This window comes from Trematomus bernacchii, unplaced genomic scaffold (assembly GCF_902827165.1).
Source record: "Trematomus bernacchii unplaced genomic scaffold, fTreBer1.1, whole genome shotgun sequence".
NCBI lineage: Eukaryota > Metazoa > Chordata > Actinopteri > Perciformes > Nototheniidae > Trematomus > Trematomus bernacchii.
Genome location: NW_022987593.1, coordinates 17,413,629 through 17,436,219, shown reverse-complemented (window position 1 = coordinate 17,436,219; position 22,591 = coordinate 17,413,629). Strand labels below are relative to the sequence as shown.

Below are 22,591 nucleotides of genomic sequence, written 5' to 3'. Positions count from 1 at the left end.
TCATCAAGAATGCCTATCATATTTATAGCATTCCTTCATTTTGTATACATGTTGTAGTCAAAAGGTTATAATATTAGTAAAGTTGGGATAAATGAGGAAAAAATGAAATAAAGAAGGCTTATACATATTAGGTATATATGTTGATATACATATAGGCATACATCTGCACAAACCTACACACACACACACACACACACACACACACACACACACACACACACACACACACACACACACACACACACACACACACACACACACACACACACACACACACACACACACACACACACACACACTTCCTCTTTCAACAGAGTCTTAACCTCAGCATCTTGTCCTTCAGCGTAGCACAAGCCTTATTTTATGTGTTTTTGGAAATATTATTATTATTTGTCCTTATGAAATATGTTTAGTCATAGATCTTGTAAAGGGGTATGCTCTTGGTTGCTTTCTCTTTTTTAAAGTGGACCTATCATGCTATACTTGAATAATATATTGTAGGGCCATACCTATATAAGGTATATTTATACGTTTTATTTTTCAAAATACCAAACAGATCATGCATTTTAGCCATGCCTCATTTCGCTCTATTTTGCTTTCCTCCACCCTGTCTTTGCATGCGCTGCAGCTGACCACGCCCCCCTGCAAAGGAGGGGGCCGAGTTACGAGCGTTGTGTTACCATGCTGTTACCATGCCACGGCAACCTCTCATTCCCCTGATAGGTCAGCTCCGTCGTCCTGACGTCAGAGAAGTGTTCAAATCTGGATCAGTCTGTATCAGATCCGTTGCAGCCCCGTGTTTAGAGATTTGGGTATGGAGGAAAATAGAGAGGGTTGTGTTTTCTGACACTTGGTGAGTTCCCTGGAACACCGGGGACACATATTCATGTATAAAAGACGTACACAAGTGCATTTTGCATGATAGGTCCCATTTAAATTGATAAAGTATTTTTTAAGTTGTGAATTGTCTTTAAATTCTGAATGAGTATTTGTAAATACTTTTGCAGTCCTTTTGACCAAACCTTTGTCACATTGTCCATATTATACATATATGTTTTCATATTGAGTTGTATAGAGTATGTCTAATCCATCTGTTTTGCCCTTTCGAGTGTGCAGTGTCTGTTCTCTCAAAGAGCACTTAGCTGTTGTGTTATCATTAGTCCATTGTATTGCCTATGTGTTTTGTTTACAAAAAAAGGGTGTGAAATAAAGAAGTTAAATGAAAAACCTTTTTAAAGTGTATTTATTTATAAACCATCAAACCTTTTCACTGGTAACCCCCAAAGTGTCAGACTCTACCAACCATCATTAGTCTCAGTTAACTCCAGGTCCCAATGAGGCGTGTAGTAAAATGTGAATATTATTGACCTCTGCTGGTGACCAGTAGGTGTTACAACAACAAACAGACTAGTTAGTCTAATAAACTCTGGTTTAGGCCTTCAAGTCCCTATTAGAATAACCACATAATTAAACATTTGTTCTACTGATGTCTTACCTTTGAAACAAAGCAGTGTTGGGAGAAGTACTCAGATCCTCTACTTAAGAAAAACTAGAAATACTATGAACTTGATCACAAGTTAAAGTTAGGAATTGAAAATGTGACTTGAGTAGAAGTACAGAAGAATCAGTCAATTGTAATTCCAATATCAAACTAAAAGTACTCATATTGCAGAATTGTCCTTTAACAGGATTGAATTAGCAAAGTATTTTAGAATATTATAATTGGGTTTTTATCCCCAGTGTACTATTTCAATGTTAAGCAATTTTTCAAGTACTCTTGTCGTCAAGTAGCACAGTACTGTATCATGTCATATCAAGTGTTTATATGTAAATAGTAGCTAAAACTGATAATAAATGTAGTGGAGTAAAAATTTAGCTTTAAAGGTCTCCTATTATACTATTTTTAGGCATATATATTATAGGTCTCATATATATAATAACATGTCTATGAAGTGTTTTACTCAAGATACCAAACAGATCACCCATTCTAGTCATGCCTCAAACCCCTCTATTTCAGCCCTGTTACTAAAGTGCTGATTCTGTGTCTGTAGTTTTAAAAAATAAAAATAAAGAGAGGAGAGCTCATGCAGGAGAGTTCTACTCAGATTCTCAGCTAAATGCTGCCGTGATTTAACGCCATATTATGATCCAAACCACATCAAAGATTATTTCTGAAACAGTATGGAGCTCAAATGCTTTTTCTCTCTCAGGTTTACCACAAGGTGAGTTCCTTTAACATCCTGCTTCTTTACACATACTCTCTCCAGTACAGGTTAGCTCTGAGTGCTAGCTATGCTAATGTCAACAAAGACCATATTACTTCCAAAACAGGCCGCGCATTGTTTCTGATAGGAACGTTTCTGATAGGGCCGTGGGCACATTTTTAGTAATGTCGTCATGACGCAGCAAATCTGGATCAGCTCCGTTGTACCCCCGTTTTTAGAGATGTGGGTAAGGAGGAAAAGAGAGAGTGTTGTATTTTCAGACACTTTGTGAGTCTCCTGACACACCAGCGCCGCGGCACATATTTATGTATAAAAGACATCAAAACGTGCATTTTGCATGATAGGTGACCTTTAAGCTCTACTGTTGAGTAACCCCACAGAGCACATTTTTATCAGGTGGTTTGTTTAATACTACTGGATCATCTATCAACAAGGATGTGTCATGTTGACAGATAGTACGTTTCTCACTTTGCAACTTCTTTCTTTCACCTTATTCAGTCGTTTTATCTCAGTATCTATACAACGATGCAACTATTTTTATGGCGTTGTTCTCATGCAAAATGCACTTTTGTACGTCTTTTATACATGAATATGTGTCCCCGGTGTTCCAGGGAACTCACCAAGTGTCAGAAAACACAACCCTCTCTATTTTCCTCCATACCCAAATCTCTAAAAAAGGGGCTGCAACGGATCTGATAAAAACTGATCCAGATTTGAACACTGTCCTGACGTCAGGACAGTGGCGCTACGGCTATTGGGCCAACTCCACCAATCAGGAGGAGACAGCCACGGCCATAGCCGTTCGAAAACGCTGGAGACGCTGTAGTACATATGCCAGGCCTCTAGATGGTGCTGTTGCTCACAGAATCAACCCTTGCAAAAACAGAGCTAACATTTTTCAAATTGAGCGAAATGAGGCATGGCTAAAATGCATGATCTGTTTGGTATTTTGAAAAAAAAAAAAGTATAAATATGCCTTATATAGGTATGGTCCTACACTATATTATTCAAATATAGCATGATAGGTCCACTTTAATTTTTATTTTGGGGATTTACAGTAATTCATGTTCTCATGCATAGTGATAATGTAAAGAGGAAGGAAACCAGCCGCAGAAGGAACACACTGCCTTCAAATACCATATCCTCCTTATTTCTGTAGAGATGTTTTTGGTGATATACTGATAGAGTATTTCTCATGTGTGATCTACCTGCAAATCTAACAGAGACGTGAGGAGCAGCTATGAAGTTAAAAGCAGCAGCGAGTGGATTGGTGGTCTTCCTTCTCTCTGTGCAAGGTACAGTACATCTACATTTATATTGTAAGTCAGTTAATGCACCTCAGAGTGAAAAACAGAGTGTTTGTCTATGTGGATAGAAATGATGACTGTACATAATTGCATTAGCAAACAAAACATGCTTTGAATAATTGCAAATTAGAATTCATCGCTCTGTTGAACTTCCTCTGTCGTCCTGGAGTCCTCAACACTTAACTTTAGCGAGTCTTTTTCCGCCTTAGAATACATTTAGAAGTATTTGATAATGTAATAAATCAATAACATAACATGAGCTTGTGTCATATCTTTAGTGTTTTAAGAGATAACTTATGGTAGGAGTTGCAACGTGGATAAAAAGCGTCACTAATGAATACTTTTTTAATGAACAATGAGTCAAAGGAACGAGGGGTTGCTTGTAGAAATGAAAAGACAATAATAATCACCTCACTAAAGTTTAAGCTTCTTTTAGATTATTGTTTTGCTTTTATGGCAAAAAAACAACTTTACTGTTTTTCAGCTGCGCCCTGCAACTGAACGCTCTTTCTCTCTTTTATGGCGGCCACAGTTTTGTTCCTGCAGGTCAAGTGTTTGTGAAGGTGTGTGTACGTGAATGCATGAACGTCTGTTTGCATGCATGTACATGATCGTAGCTTTTGCATTTTCTTCATTTTTGGCCTCCATTGGACGGTGAAAAGTGTAAAGACTAACTGGAAACAGGAAGAGAGATCTGTGTATGACATGCAAAAAAGGAACCGGGGCGATCACAGTAACAAGTTAGTGCAGTAAGTCACTATCAACGCAAGGTGCTATATGCAGCTTTCTTCAATGATAAGACCTCTTAAAACTCTACACTTCAGGCATTACCAACATAAGGATACACAAAGTTACTGCAGCATGAAGATGGGGACATAGTAGTATTTATCTGACAAAACAAGACTGAACATTGGATTTATGTTAAGAGTCATTTAGAAACATGACTTTAAATAAATACTCATGTGGTTTAGTGGATATTGTAGCTTTATAAATATCAAATTTCTGCAGAGAAGTCAGATGCTTTCTTTCACCTGACAATGAGGAGACCTAGGTGCAACATGCAACATTTGTGTCGACTTTTGTAAGCAATTAGCAGTACAATACTTTGCTATCTTAATATCACACGCCTCAATGTTCTGCTTTTCTTTGAAGTTTCCATTCACGCCATGCAGCAGCCTGATCACTGAGAGAAACAGAGACTGTTTGATAAAGCTAAGAAAGTCTGCCTACTGACGAGACTGATGATTGTTTCTGATGTGCTCTGTGTTTCAGTGGTTCAGGGTCAGGATGGCTGGAGAGTGACTTACTCTTCTACTGAGATCTGTGCAGTGAAAGGATCAACAGTGGAGATAAGATACAGCTACGCATACCCATCCAGATGGAGAGGCAGAGTTAACACAGTTAAGAAAACATTCTGGTTTACTAAATGGAAAGATCTTAAACCTGTAGATCTGACCACAGAATCAGAGTATTCAGGTCGTGTAGAGGATCTCTGTGAAAACAACATCTGCACTCTGAGAATCAAAAACCTGAGAGAGAGCGACTCAGCTGAGTACTGGTTCAGGATCACAACAAACCAAGAAGGTGGAAGATATTATGGTACACCTGGAGTCACTTTGTCTCTCACAGGTAATATTTTCATTCATGCCAATCATTTCCAAATGTTCAACTTTAAGAAAACAATAAAATAACCATCATGTTCCTTCTTCACAAATACAGATCTCTCGGTGCAGGTGGAAAGCAAAGATCCTAGCAGAGCTAACCTGAAGTGTCAGAGCAGTTGTGATTTACCTGATAATGATTACGTCTGGTACAAGAACCGTGAAAAGATTCAAACAGCAACATCTTCTTCTCATCAAGTCGACTTGAGTTTTCCAGACAGCTATTCCTGTGCTTTGAAAGGATATGAGGACTCTCCCTCCCCTTCAGTGTGTGAGTTCACTTCACTACATTATTCTAACATAAGACCCTCTAGTGGAAGCCATAGCTAACTCAATAGGTATGTGACTTCTCATCAACTCTGGTCAAAATATGGTTTAAAAATGAGTTTGAATGTTTCAGGTGTCACTGGTCGAGACAGCAACACGGTGACTTCCATTCAAGGTAGTATCTGCGCCCCCAAAGGATCATCAGTGGACATTTCCTGCACGTACACCAGTAATGAATGTATTACATCAAAGTTCTGGTTCAGTCCTGAGCGTAGTCATCAGGGACAGAATCCCTCTCAACCTGAGGACCTTAGTGAAGACTCCCAGTATGCAGGTCGTGTTCAGATCCTTGAAACAGAGAGAGGACGCTCCACTCTGAGGATCTCTGACCTGAGAGACTCAGATTCAGCTCAGTATCTCTTTACATTCAAAACACCAAGCTTTGAATGGAGGAGTGATTTACCTGTAACAACTCTGACTGTCACAGGTACTGATCAACACTCACTGATGAAAATACACCTACACTTTATACCTTCAAATACAGTCCTCGCTCTCACGTCATCAGCCTCGCAGCTATTCAACAATGAATATGTTTACGAAACAAAAGTTAACATTGGCACAACATGGAAGTCAGAACAGTGCACCGTTACTTAATGTTTATGTCACAATAATTGTGATATATAATTGTGATTATCACTTTCCCCATGGTCCTGCTTGATAAGGTGTATTCAGTCACTTGTAGTTGCATTTCACTTTCCTTTAGCTTGATTACATGGAAATGGGAATTGAAAATGGCACTTAGAGAAGTTAAGGGAATGTTTTGATATCGGAAAAGGTGTGTATATTGCAATATTTTAAGATGTAAACGAATAACAGTTTAATGTGACTATTAAAAAAGATTGTTCTCTTCATCTATCAGCCCCCCACCCCTTATATAAGAAATCCTGAGTAAACTGCTGGACCAAGTGATGTAATATTGTGTCATTTCAAATGTTTCTTTTTCTCATATCCAGCTCTGCAGGTGCAGGTGATCGCAGCAACAGTCCAGCAGTCTAATACCTATGCAGAGCTGAAGTGTCACAGCAGCTGCAGTCCAGCTGGTGTTTCCTACTTCTGGTTCAAGAACAACAAGAAAATCCCCAAAACAACGAGATCTTCTTATAAAGGCTTGTTTCAACTCACAGACAGGATCTCTTGTGCTCTGGAAGGACATGAAGTCTTCCCCTCGCCTGCAGTGTGTGAGTTTACTCATACACACACACACTGACATTACAATGACAATTTCAGAGGATTCTTCTGAATCTGAATGCAGATGCCGCAGTTATATATATCGAAAATGAAAGCTTAACTACAGCCAGTAAATAAGCCATTTTAGGTAAAGAGACATACAGAAGACATAGATTATAGTGGAGACTTCATTTTAAATAAAGAAGAGTTAAAACGATAGTTACGTATGTAACTACGGTTCTATGAATACTGGATGACCGCCAGAGGCGGTGCTTTAGCACTGGATATCTTCTGTCTCGTGCATGCGTAGGTCGAATATTTATATCAATAAAGTCACGTGTGACCCCGTATGACCCCGGAAGGTATAAGTTCCGGTGCTGTCAACGGGCTCAGTCCTATGGAATCTTCTCGCAGAAACACGAAATTCCGAGTGACCAAGAACTCTGGCGGTCATCCAGTATTCATAGAACCGTAGTTACATACGTAACTATCGTTCTATTTCATACTTACTGACCGCCAGAGGCGGTGCTTTAGCACTGGATGACCTATATCAACAGAGTCACGAGGAAGTCTGAATACTCACCTATAAGGATGGCCTAGACGGACTCTGCAGGAGGACCACACCCAGCGGGTGAGGGGCGGCAACATTCACCCTGTAATATCTGGCGAATGTGCTCGGAGATGCCCATGTGGCCGCAGCACATATGTCCTCCAGGGGCACACCTCTCCAGGTCGCCCATGATGTGGAGACACTCCTGGTAGAGTGGCACTTTACTCTAGGTGGCAAGGGACGGTCATTCGCCTTGTATGCCTGGGCAATGACGTCCACGATCCAGTGGGACAAGCGCTGTTTTGAGAGCGCACAGCCCCTTCTAGGACCACCGTAACACAAAAAGAGCTGCTCAGACTGACGCATGTCAGCAGTAGTCTGGACATAAGCTCTAAGGGCCCGCACCGGGCATAGGAGTCTCGACCTCTCTTCCCCCTCTCCTGATGGGGGGTCAAACCGTGCCAGCTGGATAGGCCGATTAAAATGAGAGCGTGCCAGCACCTTAGGGAGGAACGCTGTGTTCGGCCATAAGGTGACACCTGAGCCATCTGAGTTCCACCTCAGACACGAGCTGTTCACAGACAAGGCCTGAAGCTCGCTTACACGTTTTGCTGAGGTGATGGCAAGAAGGAAAGCAGTCTTGACTGAGAGCCACCTCAGTTCTGCCTGTAACAAGGGTTCAAAGGGAGGCGAGCATAGGGCATCCAGCACCAAGGGCAGATCCCATGTAGGAGCCCTTGGGATGTTCGGGGGGCGAAGCCTCAGTGCTCCCCTTACAAAGAGGGATACCAGCCTATGGCTCCCCACTGTGCTGTTGTCAACCCTTGAGTGTTGAGCTGATATAGCAGCCACATACACTCTGACGGTAGCGGGACACCGGCCGTCGTCCAGGAGGGACTGCAGGAACTCAAGGATAGTAGGCACCGAGCAATGTACTGGGTCCTCATTCCGCCCTTGGCACCAGTTAGAGAACAGTTTCCACCTGTTCTCGTACTGCTTACGAGTAGATGGTGCCCTAGCATTGAGGATAGTCCTCCTGACAGGCTCTACGCAGTCGCTCAGCAGTGGGTCGGGCCCTCCAGTGGCCAGACCCACAGCTGGAGGCGGCCGGGGTCGGGGTGCCATATCCGACCCTCCAGCTGAGACAAGAGGTCCCCCCTGTTGGGGAGACGCCAAGGTGTCCCGCAACAGAGTCTGTGCAGCAGGGAGAACCAAGTCCTGGCTGGCCAGAAGGGGGCCACCAGAAGAAGCCTGTGGCCCTGATGAAGCACTCTGAGGAATGTTGGTAGGATCAGGGGAAGGGGTGGATAGGCATAGAGAAGGCACCCTGGCCATGAATGAGCCAGGGCGTCCTGACCCAAAGGGCTGGTCTTCTCCATCAAGGAGAACCATAGGAGGCAGTGGGTCGAAATCCTCGAGGCAAAGAGATCTACCTCTGCCCTGCCGAAGAGACCCCAGATGTTGGCCACCACCTCTGGATGAAGCCGCCACTCCCCTGGTGGAGGCTTGTGACGGGAGAGGAAGTCTGCGACTTGGTTCCTCTCTCCGGGCAGATACATTGACCGTAGGCTGGCCAGGCAAGGGGCTGCCCAGGTCAGGAGAGTCTGGGACACCTCTAGCAAGCGTGCAGATTTGGTGCCCCCTTGATGGTTTATATGATAAACCGTTGTAGTGTTGTCCGAGCGGACAAGCACATGCCTCCCCCTCAGGTATGGCAGGAAGTGCCTGAGTGCTAGGTGCACAGCTCGTAGCTCTAGCACATTGATATGCTCTGTGCAGTCCAGAGCAGACCACAGCTGTCCTGTTTTGCCACACCGCACCCCATCCCGAGAGGCTGGCATCCGTCGTAACGGTCTCTCTGCGGAAAGGGACGGAGCCCATGGCCACGCCCCTTGACATATACGACCTCCTCCTCCATGGGGATAGAGTGGAGAGGCACTGTTGTGACACCCTGATTTTTCTGTGCCTGTGCCACTTGGGGTCTAAGTGGAGGCCGTTCAGCCATCTCTGAAGGGGGCGCAGTGACAACAAGCCCAAGGGAACGACAGTTGAGGCAGCTGCCAGCTTGCCCAAGAGGCGGAGAAACAGGATATATGCCAGAGACCTGCCCCCTTTGAAGAGGGGAAGAAGCTGGAGGATGTCGTCCAGGCGCTGAGCAGATGGACAGGCCCGCATAGTGACTGAGTCCAGAGCCACCCCAATGAAGGTTAGGCTCTGAGAGGGGTTCAGACAACTCTTCGCCATGTTCACCTTGAGGCCTAGCCGGGCGACATGAGAGAGAAGGAGAGCCGTGTCCTGGGTCGACTGCAACCGGGATGGTGCACAGATTAGCCAGTCGTCTAAGTATGGCAGAATCTTCATACCCTGAGACTGCAGGGGCGAGAGAGCTGCCGCGACACACCTGGTGAACACCCTTGGGGAGAGGGAGAGTCCGAATGGAAGCACCCTGAACTGGAAATGACGGCCTCTGAAGGCAAATCGAAGAAACTGCCTGTGATGAGGCACAATAGGCACATGAAAATAAGCGTCCTTCAAGTCGATGGACGTGAACCATTCCCCCCTGGCAACGGTACGAAGAACGTCCGCTGTGCTCAGCATATGGAAAGGTAAGATCTTCAGGAATTTGTTGAGTTCCCTCAGATCGAGGATTGGGCGAAGTCCCCCGCCTTTCTTCCTTATCAGGAAGTAGGTCGAGTAGAAGCCCCCAGGTTCTAAGATGGGGTCCACAGGCTCGATTGCACCCTTGGCCAGGAGGACTGACAGCTCCTGGTTTAGGGCGACTTCTTTTGTCGGGTCGTTTATGGTGGTCATTTTGACCCGGCTGAAGACTGGGGGGCGGCATCGGAACTGAAGCTTGTACCCTTGGGTTAAAGTGGAAACCACCCAGGGGTCTGAAGCTTGAGCTACCCAGTAGTTGAGCTGCTGCTGGGAGAAATAACCGACAGCCGGCCCCAGACCCTCAGTACCTTGCCCCCCGGCCTCTGGAGGCCCTGGGGGGGGCGACGGTTAGGCACCGGATACCGCGGCTGCCTTGGGGGCGAGTTAACAGGACCGTAGCGGGCCGGCCCCCCCCGTGGGATACTGAGGCCCAAGGTGGGCACCGGGGTAAGTCGGTGGATGGGATCTGCCTCGGGAGGCAGATGCGGAGCCTCTAGGCCTACCGGGGGGGGGCATGTCTCTGCGAAGAGCTGAGAACTGTTGCCTGGTCTGACTAGCTTGAACAGTCCGTTCGAGCAGCTGTACGGCCGCTGAACCAAACAGCTCCCCCGGTTCCACTGGGACCGCACGGAGAGTTCTCCTACATGCCTCTGATAAGGGTGACTGTGCCAGCCAAACCTGGCGACGAGTCTGGACGAGAGTGGACATCAGGCGCCCAAGCTCTCTGGACATCAGAGCAAACGCCTGTAATGAGGCGTCACTGAGGCTGGTAGAGGAAGCGCCAAGAGCCTCCTGCTGCAGGGAGGCTGAGAGGGCGAGCATGAGGTGAGAGAGGGAATTGCCTATACGGCCCATGCGCGCCGCTGCATCGTAAGCCTTAGTGAGCAGTTCATCAGTGACCCGACATTGGGGTCGAGGGCACCTGGCCTCCGACCTCAGAGCTTCATCAGGGGAAACTATGAGGGAAGCAATAGTAGGCTCAACAGCCGGCATGTGGTCAAGGCCAACTCTTGCCGCATCTTGCATGGCTGCCAGGGCTCGGCCATCAGACGTAAGACGGGAAAGAGTCCTAGGGTCCCTCCAGCATGCATGTAACTCCTTCAGATACTCATCAGAGGGAGGAACTGCAAAGGTGGCTGGTGCCACGGTGCGCCTGAAGAACGCACTGGCAGGCACTGTCTCGGGCTGCTGTACATCCAGCTGCTGGCGAGCCAGTGCCATGCGAATGACGGCACCCATGGAGCCGTCACCTGTCCCTGAGGATGCCTGAGCTGAGGTACAGAAGCCAGGCCCAGAAGCCTGGGACGGGCCCTCCCCATCATACTCATTAAATTGAGTGGCTGAAGCTGCCATTGAGAACACATCGTCATCTGGAATCAGCTCCGCCATGGGTGGACTGGGTGCAGTGGCGTGCTCTGTACGGGCACCAGAATGGAGATCCAAGAGGAGTGACTTCATCTGGGCTAGCTCAGTAGCTAGTAGGTCTACCCTAGAGGACAGCCTATCAGGCTTAGTCCTCTTCTTGGGCGGGGCACCCGCAGCCTCTGCTGCCCGGACGGGTAGGTTGGGCTGTAGTCGACTGTGCAGGGGGAAGGCCACCCTCAGTCAGTAGTTCAACCTCGGCTAGTCTAGCAGTTCTTACCGCCCGAGGCATGATGATGCAATTCATGCACGGGTCATCCGACAGGCCCTCCCTCAGATGCTCGAGGCCAAGACAAGAGGGGCAAAGGTCATGGCCATCCTCTGGTTGCAGAGAAGCCATACAGGTATTACAGCCGTTAAACATAGCGCCAAGGGGGCTTTAGAGCACTCAGCTAACTGTATTTAACTGGCCAGAAAACAAACTCCGCAGTGGAGGGGAGTGAGCACAATAATAGTAGCGTGAGCGTGAGCACTCTGCTAACTGGAGATGGAACAGGTATTTAAACCAACTGTGTGTAGTAGGGCTGTGCGATTATGGCAAAAATCATAATCATGATTATTTGGGTCAATAATTGATATCACGATTATTAAATACGATTATTCATTGACTTTGAAAAAATCCATTTATTGAACTTTAAAACAAATACAAATAATAATTTGAACAGTATCTTTTCTGTATCTAACTGTTGATTACCCTGAACGTATAATTCAACTGAAAAACCAATACAAAAATAAATAAAATAAATGATACATTTATATAAATAATATCAAAATAATAAATACCAATAAACAAGATCAACAAATATTTTGGAGCGCACTTCAACAAGCTACTAAACATATGTAAATATGATAAATACAAATAAATTAGACTAAAATTAATTAGATCAAATATGTTGCAGTGCACTGTCACAACCTAGCAAAGCTAAATAATTGTCTTTTTCGATTATGTTGTTTTCGTAATTGTGGCAGGCCAAAATCGTAATTGCGATTAAAATACGATTAATTGCACAGCCCTAGTGTGTAGTGAGAGGGGAGCGGAAACACTCTCTTCACTAGTACTGTAGAAAATTAGCTTTCAGCGTGAGCACTCTGCTAACTGGAGATGGAACGGGTATTTAAACCAACTGTGTGTAGTGAGAGGGGAGCGGAAACACTCTCTTCACTAGTACTGTAGCAAGTTAGCTTGAGCGAGAGCACTCAGCTAACTGGAGGATAAAACAGAAACCAACTGTGTGCAGGGAGAAGGGAGCGGAAACACTCTCTTCACTAGCACTGTAGAAATTAGCTTTCAGCGGGAGCACTCAGCTAACTGGATGATAGTACAGGTAAGAACCAAATGTATATAGTGAGAGGAGGGCGGAGACGCTCTCTTCACTAGCGCAGTAACAAATTTAGCGAGAACCCTCGGCTAATTTGTACACAATTATCTCATTAGTTTGAGAGTATATAGGATATAGCACAAACAGCAATGAATGGTAGCGATCTCACCGGCTGTGTGCAGGAGCGTCCGCTCTTTACCGGTCCGGAGCTCCTAGGGTCTGAGCGGTGAACACCGCGGTCCCCTCCCTTGGGAGGGCGGACAGCTCGTCGCAGCCTTTGGAGGGCGAGCGTTTTTCCTAGCCCGCAGCTCCGATCAAACGATCGCAAGGCTACAGGTAGCGATGAGCTATAATCCCAATTTTCAGTAAGCTTGGCTTCTACTCATAAGTAGTAACCTGCGCAGCGAGAAGATGAAAAAGGACTGAGCCCGTTGACAGCACCGGAACTTATACCTTCCGGGGTCATACGGGGTCACACGTGACTTTGTTGATATAAATATTCGACCTACGCATGCGCGAGACAGAAGATATCCAGTGCTAAAGCACTGCCTCTGGCGGTCAGTAAGTATGAAATAGAAACAAAACTAAATATCAACAATAACAGAAAATCCTTTAGGCACCAAGATACCCCACAAAGAAAGATATCACTAATGAGGTTAGCTTTAAATTGTTCTTCATGTCATTCAAGGTTGCAGGTGCAAGATGAGAATATGTTGATTTTTGCAAGCTCTGTAAAAACAGCCAGCACCTGCAACGTAATGTAATCATGATGAGAGCCCACAAGATAATTTAAGGAGGTGAAATAATAAAAGCAGCAGCTATGAGTTGAACTGCAGCAGCGAGTGGATTTGTTGTGTTCCTCCTCTTTTATATTGTAAGATAGTTTAAACACTTTAGAAATACAGCACCATTTAGCATGGTAACACTATGTCTGTATGGATGGAAATAATGACTGTACATACAGTACCTACATTAACAAACTACTCATGCTTTAAATAATTGCCAATTCATCGCTGTGTTGAACTTCCTCTATCGTCCTGCAGTCCTCAACATAACTTTAAATACATGTTGTTCAGTTGCTGTTGTAGCTTTGATAAATATCTAGACATTTCTGCAGAGATGATGCTTTCCTTCTGTCAATGAGGAGAGATATAGCAGGTGCAGCATACAGGAAGCAATCAATGTTTTTGACGACTTTTGAAAGCAATTAGAAGTCCAATGCTTAAAAATAAACTCTCTTTCAGTAATTTGTTATCTTAGTTTTACACGCGTCAATGTTCTGCTTTTCTTTCAAGTTTCCATTCACACCCTGCAGCAGCCTTTCCACAGAGAAATACTCAACATAGCAAAGAAGACTCTTTTTATGTACCACACCCTCTAATATTTATTCATTTATTTTGTCTAAGAAATAATGTGTTAAAGTTTACAGTTTCAACACGTGGTGCATGTTGTCCTGCCTCAGTGCACTAACATCACTGACTCATAACTCTATACCTCAGTTCACTATGGCATCAGATGGAAACAACACTAAAACTATATTCACAATATATTTAACCCATTAAGGAAAATTATTATAATATGAACAATGTAAGAAAAACCTTTAATACTGAGTTTTGTAGCGTTTCCCCCAAGCTCCTCAACCCAACAACAGGTTAAGGAGGTGAACAAACAATAAGATAATTAAAAATAAATAAAACAAGGTTCTCATACAGAGAGATGTACAACATTATAATAATCTTCAGTAATACATTTTAGTTCGTAGTGGTTAACATCACAGTCTTCATTCGTTGCCCTGTATCGACTACAAATGAAGTGTACCTTATTGTAGTGTAAAGTTTAAATGTTGTGCACCTTTTGGATAAAGGTTTAATCCGTCCAACATGCATTTTGTCAAACCATGTTCGAAGTCCAAAATGCAGCTACATTCAGCGTTCAATAATGTAGATACCCTTTGTGCTAATCTAGTGAGAAACACATTCTTAATATTTTCTGTTCACACTTCTCCTCCAGATGCTCCGAGGCTCCCTTCTTTGTCAAGACCCTCTGGTGAGATAAAGGCGGGCCGTTCAGTGACTCTGACCTGTAGCAGTGATGCTAACCCAGCAGCTACATACACCTGGTACAAGAAGAATAGCAATGCAGACGTTCCTCTTCTCAGTGAAGGACCCCAGCTTGTCTTCAGATCCATCCAGTCCTCTGACTCTGGACAGTATTACTGTTCAGCTGAGAACGAGCTGGGGAGCAGCACATCTGAAAAAGTCTTTATTAATGTAAAATGTGAGTGAAATTGTTTATTTAAAGCTAACATGTGCCCAGTACCTGGATGGGCAACGTTTACTGATCTTAATTTCTACAACACTCCCTCCTTCACATTCACCATCTGCTGCAGATTTAGGAGATTTTTTGCAGTTTTAATGCAGGTTTTGGACCCAGATTCAAACCTTAAAACATCCATTTGTCCGGACATCTTCAAAGTCTAAAATACAGCTTCACAAAGCCATAACCAATTTGTTATTTAAATTAGTAGAGATTAAATAGGGCAAGATAAACTCCACATCCATACATATCAACACAAATGTGCAAATCACTTCAACATACAGTGAGTTTAACTAGAGATTGAATCGAGGGAAACTGTTAGAAATATTTTCTTTATATTTCATTACGTTTAGCTCACACTTTGTCCAAAGTGATTATAAGTGCAATCAACCCTGAGGATATAACAACATGCAAGGATCTGACAAAGACTAACAGGAGACCAGGACTTAAATACTAACAGAAATCACATAGACAATAGATAGTCGAGAGAGGAGGCAAACACACAAGGGTCTCGGGTTCAAAAATCAGGATGGGGCGAACAAACACACAGGCGGGAAACCACAAAACCAGGAAGTGAAAACTAAAAAAGGTGACCGAAATGGGAAGTTTAAAGAATGTAATGTCCTAGGTTCAGTGGACACAGATTTGGTTTTCAGTCTATGACGCACGATGTGTAGACTTTCTGCTGTTCTGATAGCAATGGGGAACTCCTTCTACCAGTGTGGAGCCAGGATAGCAAACAGGCGTGTGTTTGTTGAGGGGTTCCTGGATCCCACTCACAGTTAAAGTATCTGACAACTGTTTACCTCCTTTTCTAGATACATCCCCAATGATCGTGAACATCACCAGGTTCTCTGTGGTGGTTCTGGTGCTGATTCCTCTGCTCCTTGTCTGTCTCTGGATGAGGTGAGACTATTCAACTTCTGCATTGACATTTATCATTTGGGGTACTTAGAGTAACACTTTTACTTATTGATCTGACTATGGTTGAACACAATTCAGGAAGAAGAAGACTGTGAACTCCACCTCTGAAGCGAATGAACCCATAGAGACTGTGGAGGTGAGACAGTGACAGATCCAACTCCAGCAAAGTGATATTACAGAATTGTTAATAATTGTGTTCACAAGGAGAATGTAAATATGCCTTGCTTCTTGATATACAATTACCAATATGTATTAATCTTCCTGTCATTCGAATCAAAAGAGAAATATATAAAACAGTCTTTCCTTTATTCAAAGGTGTAATTGTATCAAAGGACTTGAACGTTCATCTTTTCTTGTCTCTACTCTTCAGTTGGAGTCTGGTCCTGATTATACTAACCTCTCAGACCTGAACATGGTCTCTGCAGAACAGGATGAAGAACCAGAGGAGCAGGAGGACCTGGTCTGAAGGTCAGCCAGCTATCAGTCAGCAGCATGTGCTGTTGAGTCATCTTTTAGTTAATTCCTATCTATTTGTGTAGACATATATGTTCAAATTTTAGACGTTATAGGTCTTTCAAAACGCCTTAATGCTTAATAACGTTTTCTGACGGAGGAAAACATGTACTTTTTGTCCATTGCTGACGTTAAATTGACCGGACTTCCATCGGCGGATTGATTTGACGGCACTTAGTCCCTTGATCAGAGCGACCAAAGCAAAAAAAGAGCAGACCTCAGAATGTTTAAAATTGTCCAATCAGCATAGAGTATTCAACAAAGACAGTTTATTTATATAGCACCTTTCAACACAAGGCTATTCGGAGTGCTTTACAAAAATTAAAAACATTAAGAGCATTCAGAAATAGTGAATCAGCAACACATTAAAAATAGTCATTAAAAAGCAAAGAGAATAAAATAAACATGCTTATATAGAAGAAGACAGGTATACAAAACATAAATAAAAGTCACAGTGAGTCTTCAGTCTGGATTTAAAAATAGCAGTTTAGTCACATTACCAAGTTTGACCAAATACGCCTCCTGTAATTTCAGCAAGGACTTTAACACAAATTGAATGGCAGTAAAAAGGCCAATAAGAAGCTACATGTGTCGTAAAACAAACTCAAAACAACTACTCAGGTCCATTACTGAGAAATAACTCACTAACGTTTGCTCATGCTTTTCTTCTGCTGCTTTAAACCAGAGGGAGACTGACCTGGATGGAAACAGAAGGAAGTGAAACATTGAAGAGGAAACATTTACCTTCAAATATGAGAGTTTCATTGTTAGCGGCAGGTAGGAGTCAGCAGTCACAGACAGCAGGAGATTTACAGGCATGAGTAGATTGCAACTTGTTCAAATATAATTTTTCTTGATTTTTGTATATGTTATTGTGTCTGGTTCTAAAATGATGCTCACATTTGACCTCTAGTTGTTAAATGAAGGTTGAGTTTTAATCAGTTCCTCATTTCTCTTAGCTCTACTTCTAAGTATTCTTTATAAATAACTGTAACATGTTTTCTTCCTCTTTCAACAGAGTCTTAACCTCAGCATCTTGTCCTTCAGCGTAGCATAAGCCTTATTTGATGTGTTTTTGGAAATATTATTATTATTTGTCCTTATGAAATATGTTTAGTCATAGATCTTGTAAAGGGATATGCTCTTGGTTGCTTTCTCTTTTTTAAATTGTTAAAGTATTTTTTAAGTTGTGAATTGTCTTTTAATTCTGAATGAGTATTTGTAAATACATTTGCAGTCCTTTTGACCAAACCTTTGTCACATTGTCCATATTATACATGTATGTTTTCATATTGAGTTGTATAGAGTATGTCTAATCCATCTGTTTTGCCCTTTCGAGTGTGCAGTGTCTTTTCTATCAAAGGCACTTAGCTGTTGTGTTATCATTAGTCCATTGTATTGCCTATGTGTTTTGTTTACAAAAAAAGGGTGTGAAATAAAGAAGTTAAAGGAAAAACCTTTTTAAAGTGTATTTATTTATAAACCATCAAACTTTTTCACTGGTAACCCCCAGAGTGTCAGACTCTACCAACCATCATTAGTCTCAGGCCCCGCTCACACGGGACCGTTTGCGTTTATGCACAGTATGCGTATTCAAAAAAGTCTTCCGTTCACATGCATTTGTTTCATTTAACGTGTCTGTTCAAACGAGGCCGCTGGAAACGCTGTAGTACATATGCCGGGACTGTAAGTGGCGCTGTAACTTCCGCCAAAATACACCAAAAGCAGCGAAGAAGAGCAGCCCCAGCAGCCCCCGCCGCAATGTTGCCATGGCTACCCTTCTGTTCATGCCCCGCCGTGTATTTAGCAACATGTAGTTCATGTAATTCTCCATGTCCACTTGTTGCTGATGGTTGTGGTAGAGGAGCTGTATATTTTTGCACTAATATCTGTAGCATGGTCAGTAGCAGTAGCACTAGCAGTAGCTACTGACAGGAGGAAGTGTGTGTGGTGATTGCTGGTATTCAGCGGGATATAGTAATTTCCTCAGCATATGGATAAATGCTACGGGGAAGTTAACTGAAAGAAACCGAATCTGTGGATATTGCATCGACCGACGTCTCCGTGGAGAGGACCCGCTCAGAAAAGAGAGATATTCTCTACAAACACCGGGTGAGATCCTCCTTTGTCAATATAATGGATCAATGCATGAAATCTGACTCTGTTTATTTTGTTTAAGGAGTATATTGGGCGTTAACTATTCTGGTTTTCCTTTTATAATATTATTTCATTCAAGAACCCCTTGTGCGTTTAATTAACACAGCTATTTTTGATAGTTGCTACAGCAATGAGCAGGAGAGGTGCTATTTTTTTTTTTTTCCGCTATTTTTTCAGGAAATATTCGTATAGAGGTGATTACACGGACTCGGTTGACCCCTGAAGTAAGAAGATATGATTCTACACTGTATTGAAGTAAACATATATTGTTTGAACGGGTTTTGATAATCACTTAGAAAAAGAATGTTATTCTCACTTTTAAATTCACTGACTTAGAGATTCTGTGTTTCACACACCAACATTGATCCTTATCACCACTAAGAGCCAGATGCTGTTTCTAAGTCGTTAAAGACATCGTAAAATAGGAAAAGATCCCCTGGAAAAGGTAGGGAGGGGAGATCGGGACGGAGATAAGAATTGACTTTTGACCTTAGGGGACTTTGGAATTTCAAGTCCTGGAGAGAACTATTGAACCCGGCCAGAAGCGAATCCAGCCAGTCAGGGCACTTGGGGGAGGTGGTCAGTTTAAACAGCTCCTCCCCAGGGGTTCTCTGATTCGCTTGGGAGAAAAGTGGGAAGGAAGAATCGACAAATCTCCGCCCCAAAGACAGATAGAAATACTGACGTTTGTGTGTGTAAAATTGCTTTTGGGTTTGGTGAGTTGGTTTGATCCCGATATCTGTGTCCGAATCGCATCACAGACCTGAAGTCCAATTTCTTTTTGGTTTGATGAGTTGGTTTGATCCCGATGCATTTATCCGAATCGCATCACAAATCTAAAAGCCCGGGGTACCCGGAGTACTCTGTATAACTTGTATATGTGTTTGGTTTCCTACTAGAAGTAAACTCAGATAATTTGTTATAACTTTGATTCCGGTGTTTTCAATTCCTTTCTTAATTTAATAGAGATCCAGCCTCATCCAACGAACGGCGCGTAGCAGAGGTATTCTACTCCTACACCCCCCAGAGCGTTTCGTTTGCAAATCTATCCACCTTGGGACCCGTTATCGTTTGTGGGGTCAGTTTCTATCGGCCTCGTGTAAATAATAGGGCTATACGCACGCGAAACTATGCAGATACAAGCAGTTTTCTCCTCGTGTAAACAGCGCCTCAGTTAACTCCAGGTCCCAATGAGGCGTGTAGTAAAATGTGAATATTATTGACCTCTGCTGGTGACCAGTAGGTGTTACAACGTCAAACAGACTTGTTAGTCTAAGCAACTGTGGTTTAGGCCTTCAAGTCCCTATTAGAATAACCAAATAATTAAACATTTGTATAATTTTGTAAAATATAATTGGGTTTTTATCCCCACTATTTCAATGTTAAGCACTCAAGTACTCTTGTCGTCCAAATAGCACAGTACTGTATCATGTCATATCAAGTGTTTATATGTAAATAGAAGCTAAAACTGATAAATAAATGTACAGTAGTGGAGTAAAGGTTTAGGTAGCATAAAATGGATGCTCTCAAAATAAAGAAAATCATTTCAACATAGTGCTTGAGTACAATACTTCAATAAATGTATTTAACTACTTTCCACCGCCGGAACAATGTTATTTTAACATTTGGTTAGCTGAGATGTCCCTGTTTTGCCCTATGTTAGCGTGTGAAATTCAACATTCAACAGGCCTATACTTTTCTTTAGCTATTAATTTGTGGTAACTGCTAATTACCAAATGCTAGCCAGCCAGCTAACACGTTAAATCTAACTGTTACACGTGGTAAACAATAAACCTGCTAACCACCAGGATGGTAGCATTGTCATTGTGAGCATGTTAGCATGCTGATGTTAGCATTTAGCTTTAAAGGTCTACTGTTATACTATTGTTAGGCATATATTATAGGTCTCAGATATAATAACATGTCTATGAAGTGTTTTACTCAAGATACCAAACAGATCACCCATTCTAGCCTCAAACCCCTCTATTTCAGCCCTGTTGGAGAACGGCTGATTCTGTGTCTGTAGCTTTAAAAAAAATAAAAAAAATAAAGAGAGGAGAGCTCATGAGAGTTCTACCCAGATTCTTAGCTAAATACTGCCGTGATTTAACGCCATATTATGTTCCAAACCACATTAAAGATTATTTCTGAAACAGCATGGAGCTCAAATGCTTTTTCTCTCTCAGGTTTACCACAAGGTGAGTTCCTTTAACATCCTGCTTCTTTACACATGCTCTCTCCAGTACAGGTTAGCTCTGAGTGTTAGCTATGCTAATGTCAACAAAGACCATATTACTTCCAAAACAGGCCGCACATTGTTTCTGATAGCAACGTTTCTGATAGGGCATTTTAGTAATGTCGTCATGACGCAGAAAATCTGGATCAGCTCCGTTGTACCCCCGTTTTTAGAGATGTGGGTAAGGAGGAAAAGAGAGGGGGTTGTATTTTCAGACACTTTGTGAGTCTCCTGACACACCAGCTGCACATATTTATGTATAAAAGACATCAAAAGGTGCATTTTGCATGATAGGTGACCTTTAAGCTCTACTGTTAAGTAACCCCACAGAGCACATTTTTATCAGGTGGTTTGTTTAATACTACTGGATCATCTATCAACAAGGATGTGTAATGTTGACAGATAGTACGTTTCTCACTTTGCAACTTCTTTCTTTCTCCTTATTCAGTCCTTTTATTTCATTTCATTTCATTTCACACCTTTATTTATCCAGGTTGTATCCCATTGAGATCATTGATCTCTTTTTCAAGGGAGACCTGCTCAAGTAGGTTCCACATGAAACATTAAAAACATAAACAGAACAACAAAAGGACATCATACAGTAGCATTACAGGGATTACATTACAGCATTTATCTCAGTATCTATACAACGATGCAACTATTTGCATGGCGTTGTTCTCAAGGGACACGTCTGTCTGTAGTAATGATGGTAGCAGGTGAGTTGTTAGTTCAAGTACACCTCCCACCTCAGCTGTGACCTCCCACCTCAGCTGTACACCTCCCACCTCAGCTGTACACCTCCCACCTCAGCTGTGACCTCCCACCTCAGCTGTACACCTCCCACCTCAGCTGTACACCTCCCACCTCAGCCGTGACCTCCCACCTCAGCTGTGACCTCCCACCTCAGCTGTACACGTCCCACCTCAGCTGTTCCTTTTATAAAACCACAACCACAAGTCTTTCTGAAACTCTAACAGGAAGCTCTGATGATGTACAGTGTAGACGCAAACCACATCTAAACGTCTGGTCTCAAACATTCTCTCTACAACGTGCACTCTGTCTACCGCCTTAATGTTAACATTTAGAAAGCCATGAGGTACAAATAAAGTAAATGTGGTTGTCTTTTACTTTACACGTACACTCAGACTACAATGGCCGTCACGGTGCATGTTTATGGCACAAATATCTTTTGTACCTGGGTTTTAAATACACTGATCCTTACTTGTAATATAAGGTAAAAAGAGATCAAATGAGGGGTTAACCTTGTTTTTTGATATCCTTAAGATAATTGTGAGATGCACTTTCGGGGACAAAAGGAGTCCCTGCTTGTCATTTCCATTAACTTAAAGGGGACCTATCATGCAAAATGCACTTTTGTACGTCTTTTATACATGAATACAGATGGAGCATCTTATTTCAGACTCCAGCTTACTGCTTCCTGCCTACTACCTGCCAGTTACCTGCCTAAGACCTGCCAAAGACCAGTATCTGGGAATGTTAAGCCCTCCCACTATTTTCCAAGAGGGCGTTGCCAGATTTTCAATTTCAGGATTTAACCAGGAGATGGCGCTTCCTTCACAAAAACAGGAAGACAACTTTCATGGACTTTCAGTTTTGTTTAGAAGAGCATTTGAACATATCAATATTTTAGATAAAATGAAGTATATCTAATCTTGTAATTCAATAATATATAGTCTTTATATATTAAATAACTATGGCCAAACTAAGACTTAGTTTTTCACAAGAGAAAATGCAGATATTATATAAAAAACTAAAGTTAAAATCTTGTTTTTAATGCCCCAAGAGCAA

The 22,591-nt window shown here is 42.8% G+C and overlaps 1 protein-coding gene across 2 annotated transcripts; it reads left to right on the top strand.

The window, feature by feature from the left end:
• The first annotated feature begins 3,364 nt into the window (after positions 1-3,364).
• LOC117482061 (B-cell receptor CD22-like) lies at positions 3,365-17,837 on the top strand. Of its 2 annotated transcripts, XR_004555821.1 has the most exons (11): positions 3,365-3,520; positions 4,805-5,161; positions 5,252-5,464; positions 5,594-5,947; positions 6,474-6,698; positions 14,647-14,913; positions 15,771-15,858; positions 15,955-16,012; positions 16,247-16,344; positions 17,075-17,166; positions 17,408-17,837. XR_004555821.1 is itself a non-coding variant. In XM_034130048.1 (10 exons), the coding sequence occupies exons 1-9, from the start codon at positions 3,466-3,468 to the stop codon at positions 16,340-16,342; spliced, it is 1,713 nt and encodes a 570-aa protein (XP_033985939.1). In that variant the 5' UTR covers positions 3,365-3,465; the 3' UTR covers positions 16,343-16,344; positions 17,075-17,837. The 2 variants fall into 2 exon arrangements, 1 of the variants encoding a protein (XP_033985939.1); XM_034130048.1 differs by having other exon boundaries at positions 17,075-17,837.
• Positions 17,838-22,591: the final 4,754 nt, after the last annotated feature.

Coding starts and splice junctions, on each gene's coding strand:
- LOC117482061 (XM_034130048.1), top strand. CDS start 3,466: ATGAAGTTAAAAGCAGCAGCGAGTGGATTGGTGGTCTTCCTTCTCTCT. Junction 15,859..15,954: donor CTTGTCTGTCTCTGGATGAG/GTGAGACTATTC, acceptor AACACAATTCAG/GAAGAAGAAGACTGTGAACT. Junction 16,013..16,246: donor AACCCATAGAGACTGTGGAG/GTGAGACAGTGA, acceptor TCTACTCTTCAG/TTGGAGTCTGGTCCTGATTA.